This window comes from Nothoprocta perdicaria, unplaced genomic scaffold (genome assembly GCF_003342845.1).
Source record: "Nothoprocta perdicaria isolate Ctin4 unplaced genomic scaffold, notPer1 scaffold_41, whole genome shotgun sequence".
NCBI classification, from domain to species: domain Eukaryota; kingdom Metazoa; phylum Chordata; class Aves; order Tinamiformes; family Tinamidae; genus Nothoprocta; species Nothoprocta perdicaria.
Genome location: NW_020455655.1, coordinates 3,581,885 through 3,600,193, shown reverse-complemented (window position 1 = coordinate 3,600,193; position 18,309 = coordinate 3,581,885). Strand labels below are relative to the sequence as shown.

Below are 18,309 nucleotides of genomic sequence, written 5' to 3'. Positions count from 1 at the left end.
TGGAAAGCATATAACAGTGTGAGGTTCTGGTCGGTCTGCAAATCGTATTTTCAAGTCTGATAATAGATCTTATTAATCTCACTTGATGTTGGATTTGACTGCAATAAAGATATTTTATTGCTTCATCTTGTATTAACTACAAGACATAAAGTGGCCTTATGCTTTATGAACAGGCCTGATCTTTCCAAATTTACTTGATGTGTAGTGCTGAGATGTGTAAGACATGTTACACCTGAGCTCTCTGGAGGGGTGCAAAAAGGTTTATTCCTGTTGTTGTCCATCTAGTTAAGTTAAAGCTAAATAACGGTGGTTTTTCATTCAATTAAATATTTTTGGATGAAGAAAAATCTCCTCAATCTTTTTTTTTTTCCTTTCCTTCTTTATTTTTTTTTTCCCCACAGATATTTTAAAAATACTATGGCAAATTTATGGTGCATCTGAATAGCAGTGCAGGTTCCCTAAACTGACGTTGCAGTGGTGATTTGCTCAGCAGCTTGCTATCTGTGAAAGTAAACCCCACTCCTAAATGCATAAAACTTCACCTGCCTGGACATGTACCTTAACTCCTACACTATATTCTGTGTAGGGCAGTCTTCACAAATGCATGTATCCTGCTAATAACCTATTTCAGAAGGGAGTAAACCATTATTTTGGAGCAAGCATTGCTTTAAACCTGAATTTAAACATGAATTCTCTCCCTTCAATTGAAAGGGATTCAACTCGGGCATTTCCATTAGGTCTTTGTCTAGGTCTAGGTCTGTGTGCCATGAAGAAAAGCAGAATTCCTGAAATAGGGAAGGCCCGTCTCCTGGAGAGCTTTCAGTCAGTAACATCATAAAATTGAAGTGAGCCAAGTAAGCATCAAATGAAGGTAAAACAGCCATAGTGACATAAAACACTTCTTTGCTGCATTTGAAAGAAATTCTGTTAGGAAAAATTACTCTCTAGACTTTACATTTATTCTGTTATATGTGAATATTATTATGAAAATAGCTTTATGGGGTATTTAAGTAGCATCCAGGGGGAAAAAATGAGCTGAATAAAGACATCCCGGGCATGTCCACATCCATAATRATTGCCAGAGCTGAGATAAAAAGTTTTTTGTTTTAGGCTAATAGAGCACATTGTTCCTGAAAAGGATTTAATTTAGTTTGCCATCCTTTTATCTTTTACAAATAGATACTTAAGCCAAAAATATTCCCCCATTGTTCAGGTCTAGTAGAAACAAAGCATCAGCTGAGTACAGGTGTCTTCCGCCCTGGGCTATTTAAGCTTAAGAAGATAAATTTAAGTGCATATCTTCATGCGATGCCCAGCATGCTGCAGCACTTGGCATCTTATCTGTGTTGTAGTTGCTTTATCTCTGATGCGTCAATGGGGTAAAGAATTTATTAACACAGGCTAACCAAGGTGCAAGTCTTACCAGTGAATGAATGTGATACATTATTTGCTTCCTGTTTTTGAAGCTTTCAGTGTTAGGTTGTGTAGTTCCTTGGGAAAATAGATTTGTGCAATCCAGGAGGCTTTTAAGTCCATTGATTTCTTAGTAAATAGTATACTTTAAGTAAGTATATAAATAAACGTGTACTTTGGCGATTCATCTACGCGTGAGAAACTGAAACAGGTGCTATGTGCTGGCAGCAAGGCCTCCATRGTGAAAGATAAATCTCTCAAGGGTTTTTGAAGCCGGTTATAAGTTGCTATAATTAATTTTCCTATTCAAAACTTAAGAGAAGTTAGACTTTTTGAAAAATCTACCTGCACTATAGAGAGAAGAGAGCTAATTTTAAAAACTTCTGCCTTATCTTTTTTTTTTTCTTTTTTTTCCCTTGGTTTTGAAGGATTCCATTAATGTTAGCAATATACAAATGAACAAAAGAATAAATATTTATAGTGCAGAGGAGGAAGTAAAGTAAAAGAGGAAGTGTCATCTTAAAGTAGGCCACCCAACCGTGTTTTGTTCTTTTTTTTCTTTATAAGGGAAAATTACTCCCATGACACTATGAGATTTATACAAAATCTGTTAAACAGTTCTCCTAATAGTTAGGCATATTGTTGAGAGAAGTTGGCTTAAAAATGCAGAAATGTGAAATACTTCTATGATTCTTGTAAACTTCAAATAAATCCATTTATTATTTGAGTTTTTGAGTTTAGTGTTTTGTAATTCAGGCATGGCAACATTGTCCTACAGCAAAAGAAGATCAAATGTCTAGTTTATTTTTATCAGAAGAAGCCCCAGGGTCCTTTAAAAAAAAAAAAAAAAAAGATTATAATAATTGGTAGAAGAAAATTCTGCAAATTGTTTGGTGCTGCTGTACATGATGGATAATTATTTGATTAAATTATTTTGTGCCCTCACTCTACCCTCCTCCCCTTGGTAGTAACTTTAACATTCTCCCACTCATTTCCTTCTTCTCAGCAAAGAAGCAGCTGGGGCTGTCATCATTATTCTTTTTTATTATTATTATTTCCATAGACAACTATGAGTCTTCATGATGTAAAAAGGAAGATTAGAGATTCATGGAAACTTTTTATACCYTCCATTGCTGAATCATTGGTTGTATGAAAACTCAGTTGAGATCTTTTTTTGTGGAGAGTATTGGTTCCACAGTGTAATGCCTTAATGGAAGATTAGTGGTCAGGTTGTTTGCTCCTTGTGCAGAAATGACATATGGTGTTAGGCCTCTGTCATTAAACACCAAAATTGGCTGAATGTTAATAATACAATCTGCAGTTACCATAAAAGCGAAGTCCATCCAGCCATGAGAGCATAAAATACAGCATTTAGTAGTCTAGCCAGAAATCTGTTCAAAGTGTTGGTAACCAGTGAGATTGCCCTGATAATGTCAGAGAGTGATAAAATCATTTTATGAGGCCTRTATGTTACATGCTTTGAAACTCAGCATTTTCTGTTAATATATCTGTCCTTTGCCTCAGCTTGAGGAATATGGCTTACTATATTTTCTCCATTTCAGTGAAAGAGGTGTTCTGACCCTTTGTTTTCTTCTCTGATAATTGTTCTTTTTTTTTCTCTTAAAATCTAGGAATATTCTGAAGACAGTAATTCTGAACCAAATGTGGATCTGGAAAATCAATACTACAATTCCAAAGCTTTGAAAGAAGATGATCCTAAGGCAGCACTAAGCAGTTTTCAAAAGGTTTTCAATCTTTATATTCTTTTTTTTTTTTTAATTGATTCTCTTGTGCTGAAATTGTATAAAATCCACATTAAACATATTTGCTTGCCTTTTCGGTTATTTTCTAGAATTTTAAGATTAATGTTTATAGTTTAACTTAGTAAAATAACATGCTAAGTGTAACATTGGGCTACTTAAATTCCTGACTGACTTGTCTTTTCAGGACTGCACTTATGGAGCATAAACAGAAAGCTAGAGTGGTCCTATTTTATAGCAAAACTTYTTTTTGATCTTCAAAACTTACTAAGTTAATTAAAGAGTTCTAAGAATCTTTTCCTGCATCAGCTATAGAAATCTAATCTATTCCATTTTTAAAATCAAATGGCTTTTTTCCCAGTGTCTTACATAATGGATTATATTTGGTTCACAATCTGATTCTGAAACTTATTTTATGTTTGCAGACTGCCACCAGAAAGCAATATGTTAGCTGCTACTTSTTAAGGAAAAAGTAGATTTTTGCATCTTTTGGTTTAAGTATACATATATATGACTTTAAAACTTCTTAACATTTTTGTTTACAACACATTATGTATGTTACTTTAAAGATTGTAACCTGGAATTCTTTTTGATATGACAAGAAATACAGAAGTGTAACTTTGAAAATAGTTTAGGTCTTTTTATTTATTACAACTTTTTGTGCATTTGTGTTTGTGGATTGGCTTTAGAGTTTAGTGTTTGATATGAGATAATAAAAGAATCTACAGATATCTTTATCAATCTATAATCACACTCCCTCCATCAAGATAGATATGAAAGCTAATAAGATGCACACCCCTGACTTTTTCAGCCATACTCTGGAAGAGTAAAATTGGAGAACAGTGCAGAATAGAATATTTCTGTAAAGAAGAAAGCAGGGAAAAAGGCATGTACAGCATGTGTGTGTTTTAAAAAGGGATACAAATTTATTTGCAAATGGAAAAATCATTTCCAATGCTTTTAAAAATTCTTTTGTTTCAGGTTTTAGAACTTGAAGGTGAAAAAGGTGAATGGGGGTTCAAAGCTCTGAAGCAGATGATTAAGATAAACTTTAAATTGGTAAGTTACAGCTATCACTTACGAGTAAATGGCTGAAATACAGATATAACCTATAGCTCTTATTATTTGACTATGGCAGCAAAATCTGCCAGGACACATTTTCTTTGCAACATTTTGTGGCTACTGCAGATATGGCAAGGAAATTATGTTGTGGTTGCAGATGAAAGGCAAAACGTAAACAGCCAGCGGCTGTAGTCAGTTGAGTTTCTCTAAAAGGCTGAGAGTCCGTCCTTGTTGAGGTATCATGCCCTAACTGTTGCTAGGTTGTATGTGTGAAATCAAAGTTTGTAAATAAACTACCAACATTAATCAAAAAATGACTTTTCTAGAGAAAGAGAAAAACTGTTTCTAGAAAGCTTTGGATTTAAGAACTGTTCTTAAAGATACTTTTTTATTGAATGGATTATATCAAATTTTGGAAATAGATTTTTTCTTTTTAGAACTTCTTTTATAAACTCAGTATTTTTTGTTATGCTGTCAGTTGTCAGATTTCAGCTTGTGTTACAAACTGTTTATATTTGTGTATTTGCAAAATATAGTTTGATTTTTTTAATTATTAAAGCAAAAGTTCATAGTGATTTTTTTTTCTTTATAGACTAACTTTCCTGAAATGATGAACAGATATAAGCAGCTATTGACCTACATACGGAGTGCAGTTACAAGGAATTATTCTGAAAAATCCATCAATTCTATTCTTGATTATATCTCTACTTCTAAGCAGGTTAGATCATCAGTTCTTTCATTTTGATGATTTTCCTCTTCACATTTTTAACTGTGACTTCTGTGTATAGCTGTCTGKTTTTTTTGACTTTATTAGAGAACATGTGCAGTATTATTTTGTTGTCACATATTAAAATATATTTCACACATTTTATGAATTCTATCAACTGCATAATGATTTTTTATAAATTTATAACATTTTTATTATTAAATCAGACTGAATATTGTTTGACAATATTCATCTAGAATGTCCATCCTGTAAAATATTTTAGCATGATAGCTACACACAGCATATGGGATCTCAAATGTAATTTGTAATTAAGTAATTACTTGAAAAAAAATCTGCAACGACATGTTGATGGTAGATATCATGTCTTTGAATTGACTGTGCAAGCTAAGTAGCTGTTCATAGATCCACAGCTCATCTTTTTTTCTTTTTTTGCTGTCATTGAAGCTTTACAGATAKTTGGATGTTTCCTTAACTGACCACCTGGAGATAGCACCAACACGTGGAGGGTCATTGGTCTTTAGCAATGACTCTTGTGTCATTACTGCTGCAATTCCTGACCTACCACATACAACCAGGGAAGGTTTAATAGATGAATGGCACTTTACTTTCAAGTCTTCAGGACTGACTTGAACTTTGCCAACTTTGGCAGAGTTGAGTCTAAAGGCAGYTGGAGCCAGGACCTGGAAGGACAACTTGGAAATTTTAAGCTGACATGTAGCTGCAGATGTTATCCCTGCTGCCAAAAAGAGCAGTGGCCATAAACAGTACTAGCACATTCTCTATAGAACTTTTGTTCAGGGAAATACTCAGTGCTTTGACTTTGACTTCAAATGTTGTATTTTCATTTTTTTATTGAAGGAAATGGTTTCATGCACTCAAGATTTTGGCCTTGTTTCATACAGTGTTAGCATTATAGAAAGATATCTTTTCATTTGACTGCTTTTTTGGTAAATCTTATGCTTTTTGATATGTAAGTTCTTTGCTCTTTTGTTTCTCTTAATTAGCAGTAGTGATGTATATTAGTATTTGCCATGTGTTACACAACATAAGGGTTTTCCTACTTGCTTGTAGATGATGGGCAGGWGGCTTTCATTTGTCACCAGCATGCTTTCTAATGATAATACCTATTTCATAAAAGAAGAACAAGCTTACAGTGTTTTGTTATTTTAGAAGCTCTTTTTACAATTCAAAAGAAAACAGATGTTCAGTAACATGCAGATTTCTCTATCTTTCTTGTTTTGAAGTTCAAACATGCACTTTTAGTTTGTTCAGATTGACTTTATTAACAGGTACAAATTTGCTGTTTACAATTATAGAATTCTGATTTTTTATGTCAGATGGATTTGCTTCAGGAATTCTATGAAACAACACTTGAAGCTCTGAAAGATGCTAAGAATGATAGATTGTGGTTTAAGACAAACACAAAGGTAAAATATATAACTTATTATTTTTTGCTTTTGTTTGCGACACCTCCAACTAGACCTTAATACTTATACTAGTAAGGTATAATACTTACACCTTAATACTCTTTTTTATTCTTTCTTTTTCCTTTTTTTTTTWTTTTTTTTTTCTTTTACAGCTTGGCAAATTATATTTAGAAAGAGAAGAATATGGAAAGTTGCAAAAGATTTTGCGCCAGTTGCATCAGTCATGTCAGGTAACCTTATTTTCTAAATTGGTGTGGCTTAGCAAAGAACGGTGATTTTTTCACATCTGTTGTTGAGTTTTGAGACACATTGTTGAGTTTAAACACAGAAGAAACCCTGTGCTTACTTTAAATTATCTCTTTGATAACATGAACTAAAAATGATCATAGACTGGATAACTTTCTTTTTAGCCAAGCATAGGAATGAAAAGAACATGTGAATCATTTGTAAGTATAGACATGTATTTTAAAAATCAGTGAAGATTCTAGTGAGCTTGAGTCAAAGCTGAATATAGTTATTAYTTGTGCCCACTTGGAAGGAGAGTGGGGGAAATGAAACTATGCAGCCTACTCTGCTTTTTTATGTACACTTCTCCTTATCTGACATTGAAAGTGACTTAAAATATCTGGGAAATGACTTTGTTACAGGGAGTAAGAGAGTTGTATGTATTATCAATTTATACTGATATTCAGTCATTACATTTGTATACTGAAAGAGGCTTTTACGTAAAGGAGAGTGGAAAAGTATAAAGGGCAAAGTTCTGGAAATTTTTATAGGGAAAAATTTTAGTTCGACAAAATTGATGATGTGTTAATAGTTAGCTTCAGAATCTGGTCTGTGGTAAGTCCCTTGACTTTTCTGTTTATAGCTATRTCAGTATTTTAGGAATATCTTTATTTCTGACAGCAAGTTTCTCAGAGTTCATAATCGGTATGTAAAGATGAAATAACTGTTCTCTTAAAATTTCACAGTATTAATTGCTTAATCTATTCTAGACTGATGATGGAGAAGATGATCTAAAAAAAGGTACCCAACTGTTGGAAATCTATGCTTTAGAAATTCAAATGTATACAGCACAGAAGAATAACAAAAAACTTAAAGCACTATATGAACAGTCATTACACATCAAGTCAGCCATTCCTCATCCACTGATCATGGGAGTTATCAGAGGCAAGTTAGTTTTGAACTTCTCATTTAACTTGTGTTGCATATGTTAGTTTCCTGAAAATCTTGGAGTTTTTTTCAGTTTCAACTATAAAAATATTGCAGAGGATCCTGTAAGTTCAGCGTCAGACAAACCCCATGTGAAAGGGAACTACAAATGCTGTCACTATGGTTTGTCATTTAGTGTTCACCCTGTTGGACATCAGGACTGCTGTTCTGGTCCCTTGTGCAGATGCACAGTGGGACAGTTGGCTGAAGGTGGCACAGGGGAGAAGCAGCAGGAGATGAGAGTTTCCTACCACTACGGCAGGCAACAAAGGATAAATGCACAGGCTTGGCAGGGCTGCTGGTGGAAGGGACTGTGTTTCTGTAGCCTACTTCTGTGAATTTGAGCTTGATGCTTCACCTTACTAAAATTCATCAGTGTTAGGATGTGTTGAAAATAGTATTTATTTTAGTAAAGGTGAGTTATAGTGGAAACATGCTGCACCTCTTGGGGGGGAAAAAAAAAAAAAAAAAGAACTTTCTCCAGAATATTGTATATCTTCTTCCTTCTTCCTTCTGTATATCTTCTTCCTTCTCTTAGTGTAGGCACTTGCACGGAAGTTGGGCTCCCCTGAACACTTCAAAAATAAACTGAGAAATACTGTTTATCTGTTATTTTCTGTGTAGTTTTACTCAAAATACATAAAGAAGATTTCATAAATATAGGAAGTTTATTGTCTTTGATGTTTATTGAGGTAAATTCCATTTGAATWTTATGTATTTTAACATACAGTTAAAATAACTATTGGCTGCAAAGATTGGTGTTCTTTTAGATTTGTAGTGTGGGCTGAGTTTTCTTTTGTCTTCTTTGGAAGGGGTTTATTGAAATGGCAAAGCTTTATATGCTGGCCCTAGTGCTTTTTCTAGTATTTTTAGAGAATGAAAGGACTCCTGAAAATATTTCAGCAATCTATTTAGAAATAGCAAGGAACTTCTGAGTACAATTATTCTAGTCAGTGGCAAGCACACAATGTTCCTTTTTTGTTTCATCCTGTGTTTTCTTTTCAGAATGCGGAGGCAAAATGCACTTAAGAGAAGGAGAGTTTGAAAAGGCACATACTGATTTTTTTGAAGCGTTCAAGAATTATGATGAATCAGGGAGCCCYAGAAGAACGACTTGCTTAAAATACTTGGTCTTAGCAAACATGCTGATGAAGTCTGGAATAAATCCTTTTGACTCTCAGGAGGTACTTGTTTTCTGTAAATATGATTTTTTTATTTTGAGATTTATAGGCAAGTTATCAAAAAAGATAAAGGAGAAAATATTTTAYTATCTGAATGTCTACTTTCTGTTCTGTGTAGGCTAAACCATACAAAAATGATCCAGAGATTCTAGCAATGACGAATTTAGTAAGGTAAGATTTTAAGTTTTTCAGAGAAAATTGAAAAATGTGGTGTACAAACCAGGAATTGGATATTTCTGAGAGGTGGATTTTTGTGCACAACTAAMAAATATGTTTGCTTTAAATATTAAGTAAACACTGTTAGACTGTTTTTCTTAAGAAATTACTTTATTTACTTTGACATGCCTCACAATCTACCAGGTAGGGAGCAGAGGAAGAAATACTGTTTAYCTTCTGCTATGGAGAATTTCTTCTGCAATTGGAAGAATATTATATTTTTCCTTAAAATGAAGTTCTTTAGACTGTAATGTTTGCCTGATTATATATGAAGCACTGAGATAATTGACATCTCATACCAAAGCCAATATTTTGTGATTTCTAAAGGAGATTCCTAACAGGAATATGAAATGGAATTTTCAGGCAATCTCCCTTATCCTTCAAATATATGGAGATCARAAGAATGCTTCCTTACTTCTTATGGGCAAATATGAAGCCAGAGCTTTTGAGATATTTAGATTGTCAGACCAAGTGAAATAAGGCAGTCTTACAAAGCTAACCTTTTCTGTCCACAATAATCCTGCCTGAATAATGCTTAAGAAACTTCCCATCTTTTCATTATAAGGAAAGAAGAGGTAATATATGCTTACATTTTGAAATGCACAGTTCAAGTCATGTCAGAACAAATCTTGCTTTGAATTTAGTATGATACTGCAGCATTGTATGCATTCAAATAATTTCTGAAACTGAGGATGCTTGTCCATTATTGATACCATCATGAATACAAGATTTGGCAGTTTATTAACAGGCTATTTCCAATAATTCCATTTTAGACATTTCTCTTCTACTTAACTTTCATAGCTTCATGTGAATTTGAGGCAGAAGGATCCAGATGGCCTTTCCCAATCTGATTTTATTCATGCTCCTAATTGATATCTTTTATCTTGACATTTGAATATAATGGCTTCTTTAAAATTAATAATGCAGTTAAAACAGTATAGATAAGAAAGTTGCAGAAGATAAATTAATTGGAAGGATTACCGTTTTGTTTTTCGTTCTTCCAGTGCTCTACATTGGGCACATTGAAATGTTTGCGTGTTGTAAGGAAAGATTTCTAGAATAAACAGCAAAATACACTTATTTGAATTTCCATTTAATTATGAAGTAAATTTATTGATTMCTCATGATATAGTTCTCTCCACTGCTGTAAGTCCATTTATAAACTCCATTAATCAACATTCCAAATTTAATTAGTTTTCTTTTTCTTGCCACTTTTAAAGGCTGTCTTTCTTGACCAGTTTAAAAATAATTTGAAAATGTACAGAGACTTATATAGGAGAAATACATGTTTTTTAAAATAATCAAGGTTAATATCAAACAGAAATTTAAGGCAGGTATTGAGCAGTACCTTTATCAGGTTACAGATCATTGGCACATAGCTTAATATAATTAAATTTCTGTGTAAGCTTCATTGGTTAGTGTATAATTTCTGTTGTGACTGACTATCCCTATCAGATGMGAGATTTGATTTATGAGACCATTATGTTTAAGAAAATTGTTTTGTTTCAGCAGCTCTTATCATTCATATGTTAGAATGATTTTGTGGTGCCCAAATCCATCACTTAGAGAACCATCTGTTTCTGTAACTATCGTTTAGGTAACAATGTTAAATACTTAAATAATATTATAGATGCTAAAAATGARCTATAAATTTATAAAACAATATTATGCCCAATTTTTTTTCAGTTAGTCCCAAAAGTCTACTTTTTCTTAGAATTCAGCTTTCTAAAAGCAGTACTGACAAAAAGCCTCTGAACCCCCTTTCCCTGTTTGTTATATGAAGTATATCTCTGTGCCAAAATTTCAGTAATGATACTGTCCAAGAATGTCTGTTTTTAGGGTTTTTTTTTTAGTAAGAGCTGATTAAACTGAAATGGTTTGAAACCAATGCACATTTGCAAAAGAACTAACTGAACTCGCTCACAAAATAGGAAATGGGAGAAAGATCTTATCTGTGGCATCTCATTGAAAACAATTTTTCCTTCTGAAGATTATAGAGAACAAAGTTTTATGATGAGACTATTTTGTTTTTTAAAATAATAATGCAATCTTGTATTTTCTGAAGTGCCTATCAGAATAATGACATCACTGAATTTGAGAAGATTCTGAAAACAAATCACAGCAACATCATGGATGATCCCTTCATAAGGGAACATATTGAAGGTATTTTCACAGGCCATTATAATCCTTTCTCTGCATGTTATGCTGTATTTTTTAAGACTTATTTTCTCTGTGCTGAATATTCTTTATAATTATTAGTTACAGACAGTTCTTCTACTAAGTTCTTCCTTGGAAGTTAGTCAGGGGAAACATCCATCCTAGGAGACAGAGTGACTGCTGTGAATTGCAGGAGTCAGGAAGAAAGTTCTTGCAAGAATGAGTGTTCTAAGATACTTCTTGTAATGTCATGCTCTACATTGGGTGGCTTTTTTTTTCCTGTTTTTTTTTTTTTTTCGCATTGGTGAAAGTTTGAATTAAAGGAAGCCTTCATTAATTGCAAAGGTTGTTCTTGCCAATTTCAACAGTAAAATATTCACTATTTTGTAAGATGAACTTTCTGCTTCAGATCAAAAATGTGGACAGTGCATTGAGGGCACATTAATAAATGTGTAGCAATAAAACATTTAATAAGATAAACAGTTGTATATGTTGAAAGCAACGATCGATTTATAGTACCTATACATTGTAGAACAGGGGAACACAATAGCACATGTTCATCAATTACATGAACAGACAAAAATCAAGTCTCTTTTGCAGCTTATCATTTATTTGTGAGTTTAAAAGTCCCTTGACTTGCAGACAGTGTCTAGTTTTTCAAAGGACTACTGACATCTGAAGAGTAGGACTTASTAGATATTGCTGCTTCAGTTAGCTGGATGACTGCATGAAAGCAGTTTTCTTAGCATGGTTTTCTTAGGCTTCATGTTTGTGAAAGAGAAGATGAGAAGTGGAAACTAAATATAGCCCCTCTGTTACTGTTACATGTTAACTACTGGTGAACTTCAAGGTCTGGTAGGGAAGACAGCAAAATTAAAGAGATGGATGCTTACGGAAAGAATGACAGCAAAAAGCAAGAGGACAGATGAACCTAAGACTCTAGAGACTTTGAATTTTACCTATTATATGACATTGGTCTGGCAGTAGGATCTGGGGGAAAAAAAGAGATATTCTCAGCTTTTTCACTGCCTAGTGAGATGAAATGTGTGTTCATGGCTTTAATGTTTACATATCTTGCTAAGTTGTTTTAATGCAGTTACTTTTATTGAGATACATAATCCAGTCTTCAGTATTAGTTTTCTTTATATGAACATTCCTTGTGTAACCAGTTAAGTAAAAATGGATCTAGCTCGTTGAGTTTCTTTGCAATGCTAATTTATGCATTAACTTTTATACTACTTTAATAATATGAAAGTTACCAAAACAGCTGCACCGTCTTAAGCAAAACCAGCCACTTCATGCACACTCTGTCCAAGAACTCATAGTTCCCCATCATAATTATTCCATTGGTCCCTGACCTTAAGTTAAACCATGAATGTATCACTTGAAGTTAAATCTGTGCAGGCTGAAGTTTCAGAAATACCTCTTAGAAATACCTCTTCCCCTTCTGTTTAAAGCAAACCTTACTGCCATCAATTACGTGACTACCTTACAATATCATGGTAGTTAGAATATAGAAAGATACAAAGATGGAACTGGCTTGTAACTTTAAGTAATGTTATTTTTTACAATATTTATTTTTTTCTTCTCTTGCAGAGCTTTTGCGAAACATCAGAACACAAGTGCTTATAAAATTAATTAAGCCTTACACAAGAATACATATTCCCTTTATTTCTAAGGTATTGCCAGTGGAGCCTTGCATTTGCTTACGTAAATGATTAATTGTGAATAAACAGCTCTTAAATAAAGCACTTCCTGAAATAGGACCCCTAAAATATAATCAAACAGTAATGTAGTGCTGATGGCTTTGCAGTGCAAAATGTCAAGTATCATTTCAATGCTTTTTTTAATGATACACCTCTAAACTACTCAATTAATGTATTCCACTGGGTGCAGAGAAGTGCTTTCTTGAAGAGAAATGAAGAAAACCTGCGTAATTCCTAACTGTACACAGATTTTATGGACCTAAAATTACAAATTTGAATCCCTCTTGTTTAAAAAATATCCTCAAATATCTGTCTTGTAAGAATTATGGATCTGTAGTGGTAGAACAAATAGATTATAAGACAAAACCACAGATTTCATTCTCTAACCAGAAGAGAACAAAATCAAAAGGAAAAAAAAAAACGACAATAAGATTGTTTTCATCTCCTGTAAGTCTTTTTATTGTCTCTGATTTTTCTTGCAACAATGGGTGGCATTTTAAAATATATTATGAAGTATTAGAGCTTTTATGCTTGTAGTGTTAAAACTTGCATGTAATAAAGCTTTGTGCATTTTKGGGGGGAGCGGAGGAAGGAATGGCCTTAACATTTGCAGAACTTAAGACAGATGTTCCATTTAGCTCTAAATGGTTTTGAATAGGGGCCTTTTTCTTTCTGATTATTGTAGAAACAGTAATCAAACCGAACTCTACATTAAAAATAAAGATGGGAAGGCTTTAATGTTGCAAAAATAATATWTTTTTTTTCTTTTAGGAGTTAAACATAGATGTAGCTGATGTGGAAAGCTTGCTTGTGCAGTGCATATTGGATAAGTATGTACTTTCTTAGTTCTAGTAATTAATTGGTTTAAAGCAGCCAAACTATACAAGAAACAACAAATATGTATGATCAAAAATCCATTTGATTCTAAAACAAAGAAATAATGGTCCTGAATTTGTTCTTTGGGTTTGCTTAGCTTAGAGGCAGCCTAGTATATTTGAAAGCTGTGAGCAAATAAGGTATTACCTTAATTTTATGTGATACATTTATGTAGTGTATTTTATATATGTAATATATGAAGGTTTATAGATATAGATATATAGATATATAGATATATAGATATAGATATAGATATAGATATAGATATAGATATAGATATAGATATAGATATAGATATAGATATAGATATAGATATAGATATAGATGATTCCTTGTCTGAAAAGAACTATTAACATTAAATTGCTCCAGATTTTATGTGTGGGTTGTAGATATGCAGCTGTAGAGTATTATATATAATACATATATATGCATAGTCCACTAAATTAGTTAATTTGATTTCCAGTTAAATAGGCAGTACTACATGTGACAGTATGTAGTAAGAATGGATGATGTATTTTAAAACTTAAATTCTGAAGTGTATTCTGCATCAGTGTTACAAATTTATAAGAAGACCTGTTGTTTTATCTCTGATTTATCATTAGCCTCTATTTCCATTTGCCTTAGCGATTTTTATTCATTTATTTATTTAATTATTTCTAGCACTATACATGGCCGAATTGATCAAGTCAACCAGCTCCTTGAACTGGATCATCAGAAGAGAGGCGGTGCACGGTATACTGCATTAGATAAATGGACCAACCAACTAAATTCTCTCAACCAGGCTGTAGTCAGCAAGCTGGCCTAACCGAAAACAAGCTTTTACAAAACGTACTTAAGGCAACAGTGCAGTGATGTAAACCTTAAAAGAACTGGGAATGGCAAAACTACTGTCGGTTGGTGTGCCCTGAAATTATTGGAGTTATGGCAGAAGTGCTTTTTTGATCAGCTGGTTTGTGTTTTGCTGCTGCATTTATCCCAAGAAAAAACAGCTTTAATCTCCAGAAGAAAACCAAAATGCCACGGGATTTATGCTGTATTGACATCTTGCCCTAAACATACAACATCATAATAATTTGTTCAAGGGCAAGTAATGACCAGAGAGAAGATTTTTGTCATGATTTTAAATACACTGACACGTTACTGTTGGTTAAATTTAAACATGTTTTACCTGCAGAAATTCTCTCACAGAAATAACCTGCAATAACTTGAAATGCATACCCTTTTGAACACTTCCTTTTCTCATGTATAAATTGAAATGTTTGCTGCATTTTGCAAAATGTCARTTCTCCAAAAATGTGTCCGTATATTTCTGTACCTGCAGTGTAGTAAAGGTTTAGAAGAAACCCCATAATTATAGTGGCATACTGTCACTTTAGGTTTCAAGCAGCAAAATAAACAGTGCAGTTCAGAAATTGTACAGTTTGTTTCTTGATGTGCTTTCATTATACTTKATTTTTACTTTCAGTATTTTAAGAAAATATGTACTATGTCATCCTCACTTAGGGAGATTTTAAATCTAAACCTTGGTATGCTTTTCATTTTCTTAAAGTGGTAACCACAAATACTTAGATTAAAACATTGCACCTAGCCATCCTGCTAACTGATTTGATCGTGCAAGAAACCAAGCTCATACCAGTTCCATCTGGTTGATATTCGTAGGTGGAACTTATCAGGCAAATATTCTTGGGTTTGACTTCAGTAATTTAAGAAYACAGGGTTGTCAGGAAATACTTTGGGAGTAGAAATATGGACCCTAATTGTTGTCTTTCTTTGACTGATTAGGCCAGATTGTGGTCTTTTTTTGGACTCTTGAATTGTGTATGAATAGAAACAGGTTTTGAAAGCAACAGAATTTCTGCACTATGTATGTGGAGTGGGGACTAAGTGCAGTGACGTCAGGAACGGTGCAGTCCATTCCCTCCCAAACCTTTGACTGTGTTTGAGTTCCTTCAGAGCCACTGCTCAAGTTGCATAGTAGACACTACCTTTGGTGTCCCAAGATTTTGGGATCATCATTTAAAGTGGAGCTGTGTGATTTTGGCCACAGCAACTGTATTTCCTGTGGCAGCTTGTTTGGACAATTTCTCTGACAGAGAAATTCTCTTGTGGTTCTCAGAGAAGTAAAAGAAATTTTGCGTGGTCACTTCTTCCATAAGTACTCCAATTTAAAGGTAATGGTATGATGTAAATAGTGCAAAAGGCTGTGCCATGCACAGTTGTTGCAGTAGAAATAAAAATAGGTGTGTAGCGCAATTAATGCCACAAAAAAAGAAAAAGTAAACATAAAGAAGCCTCCTGTAGCACACGTGTCTCTCACCTATGTATAAAATAGAATGGTAAACCAAATGTTCGTTCTAGGACAGAATTTAAATAGTTAACAGCATACATTTAAGTGGGATGGCATTGACTTTCATTTGAAAGTTACGTGTTGCAGAAAATTTTGCTCTGTAGTTGTCAAAACGTAAGTGAAATTGTTTTTCTTGTATCAATTAAGGATTAAGTTCATGTGTTGCGTAAATAACCTGATGCTGAATCTCTGTGAGCATTTTTACTTTACTGATGCAGTAAAGTGTAAAAACACCAGCAGGTGTTTTTAATTTATCTCGTCACCTAAAATAAGAGTAAAATATTAATATAAGTTGAAATTAGTTTTTGAGCACATGCAAAGGTCTTTTTACTTTTTTTTCCTTCAAAAACATCTGTAGATAACAATAAAACACATTGTTCTTATTACATTTCTTTACAATGTATGACATGGTTTTTTACCTTGAAAATTCCACTAAAATCTGTTGATGTGAAACTGGACTTAGCAAAATCAAATTCATGTATAATACTGCAGCGTAAGTTGTATAGATGCCTAGCAGCCTCCTCTGAAAGCCTTGGGCTTCTTTTCAGCAGATCCAGAGGCACCCATTTGGATAATGTCTCTTGCAAGATTCTCCTTCCCACGAGACAGGAGGCTGTGACAGCTGGTTTCAGCATGTTTCTCTTCTCTGCCATTTCCTGCCACCCTTGCTGTGGGAAGGAACAACTCATCTCCTCTAAAGGAGGAGAAAAAGAACTGAGCAGAAACTTTGTCTTGAATAAAAAACAAGTCTTTCTGACTTTGCTTGTCTTAACTGAGATAGCCTATCCCATCCCAGGTATGTTCTTGGGGAGAGACATTTGGATTTTCAAGAAACAAATCGGAATAAATAAGTGAATCTTGTCCTAACTAGTTAGTCCCCTTTTCCTAGCTTTTAGTCACAAAAGATTAATTGTAGTAAGACTACTCCAACCAGTGAAGTACTATTAGTTTGAAAAGCAGTGAGATTAGTGTGTATTTCAACACAGAAAATGCATGAGTACCTCCAACAAGTTATTGTGCATCTTCGGCATAGTTTGTTTCCTGCTCATGCATATAGTGCCTTAGCGTCTGAGCTCTAGGCACATAATGGAGATGTGTGTAATTCCCTAAGGGATTCTCCTGCTTTCTGGTGTTCTCATAGTTCTTAACCTGGAAGATGAGAGGTGTCTCTGAGGAAATATGGAGGAGCTGTTTTGTCCCCCAGCTTGGTAAACCCAGTAGCGCATGTGCTGCAATGCTGTCATTAGCTGCCATAGCCCTCTTACTGCGGGGTCCATCTGTCTCTGAAGTGGTATTTTGTCCTTTCTGCCTTGTCAGGAAAACTCGATAAGCAGTTGAAGAAAGTGACTTTTCTAAGCAACCTCACTGGATTCTTCAGTTCCCATTTTTCAGTTTCTGGAAGTGTCAATAATTTTCATAGACAGTTTTCCAACTCTTGAGTGTTTTTATCCACATTTTTTTTTCCTGCTCTAGGTACACGACAAACTGGAATATCAGCTGGTATTAGTAATGTTACCTGTTTGCAAAGGAGTATTTTAATGGCCACTATAATCCTTTGTGTCTGTGCGTCCATATAAATATATACACATGTGCACACACATCGTTCATTTGAGTTACTGGCAGTTTGTGGATTAAAACTGAACACAAACCTCATTCATGCAAATGAAGTCCAAAAGGATGGGTGTGTGCATGTTAGATTTTTTTAATTAGCAAATACAGTTTGGAGAAATTCATTCTCCAAATGAGTTTCCCAGTGCCCCCCCAAAAAGGGCAGGAAACCTGGACATTGCCTAAATTGGAGAACTAGACAAAATACCACATTACACGTAAATATTAGCAGTTAAGCATTAACATGTTGACAGATAGGATTATCACCTTCTTAAATGCTAAATGAGTGGAAAGGTGGATTGCAAAATGCATCTGCATGGCAAATTGCATATTTAGCATGAAACCTTCATGTCTTAATAACTTCAAGATTTATAGCAAGAGTAAAGGCTAATCCCATCCTGGCGAGATTGCAAAATTACGGGCAGGATCTGTCCTGGCTGTCTCTAAAGCCACTTTGCAGCTGCTGGCAGTGGGAGAGCGGTGCTCACTGTGACRGCTGCTTAGCGGTAATCACAAGCTGCCATCAGAATCGTGATTCTCAGATTTGTGGACCAGTCACACCTAGTGCCTGCCACCTTCCCACTTAAACTGCATGAAGCTCCCTGTTGTGTTTGCCC

The 18,309-nt window shown here is 34.2% G+C and overlaps 1 protein-coding gene across 2 annotated transcripts; it reads left to right on the top strand.

Moving 5' to 3' along the window:
- Window positions 1-3,032: 3,032 nt before the first annotated feature.
- COPS2 (COP9 signalosome subunit 2) lies at window positions 3,033-16,330 on the top strand. 2 transcript variants are annotated; one of them, XM_026045702.1, is made up of 12 exons: window positions 3,033-3,158; window positions 4,155-4,232; window positions 4,828-4,953; window positions 6,300-6,389; window positions 6,542-6,619; window positions 7,385-7,559; window positions 8,607-8,785; window positions 8,901-8,953; window positions 11,064-11,161; window positions 12,752-12,834; window positions 13,633-13,691; window positions 14,398-16,330. In XM_026045702.1, exons 2-12 carry the CDS (start codon window positions 4,209-4,211, stop codon window positions 14,540-14,542), a joined length of 1,110 nt encoding a protein of 369 aa, XP_025901487.1. In that variant the 5' UTR covers window positions 3,033-3,158; window positions 4,155-4,208; the 3' UTR covers window positions 14,543-16,330. The 2 variants fall into 2 exon arrangements, with proteins under 2 accessions (XP_025901487.1, XP_025901486.1); XM_026045701.1 differs by having other exon boundaries at window positions 6,279-6,389.
- The last annotated feature ends 1,979 nt before the right edge of the window (window positions 16,331-18,309 follow it).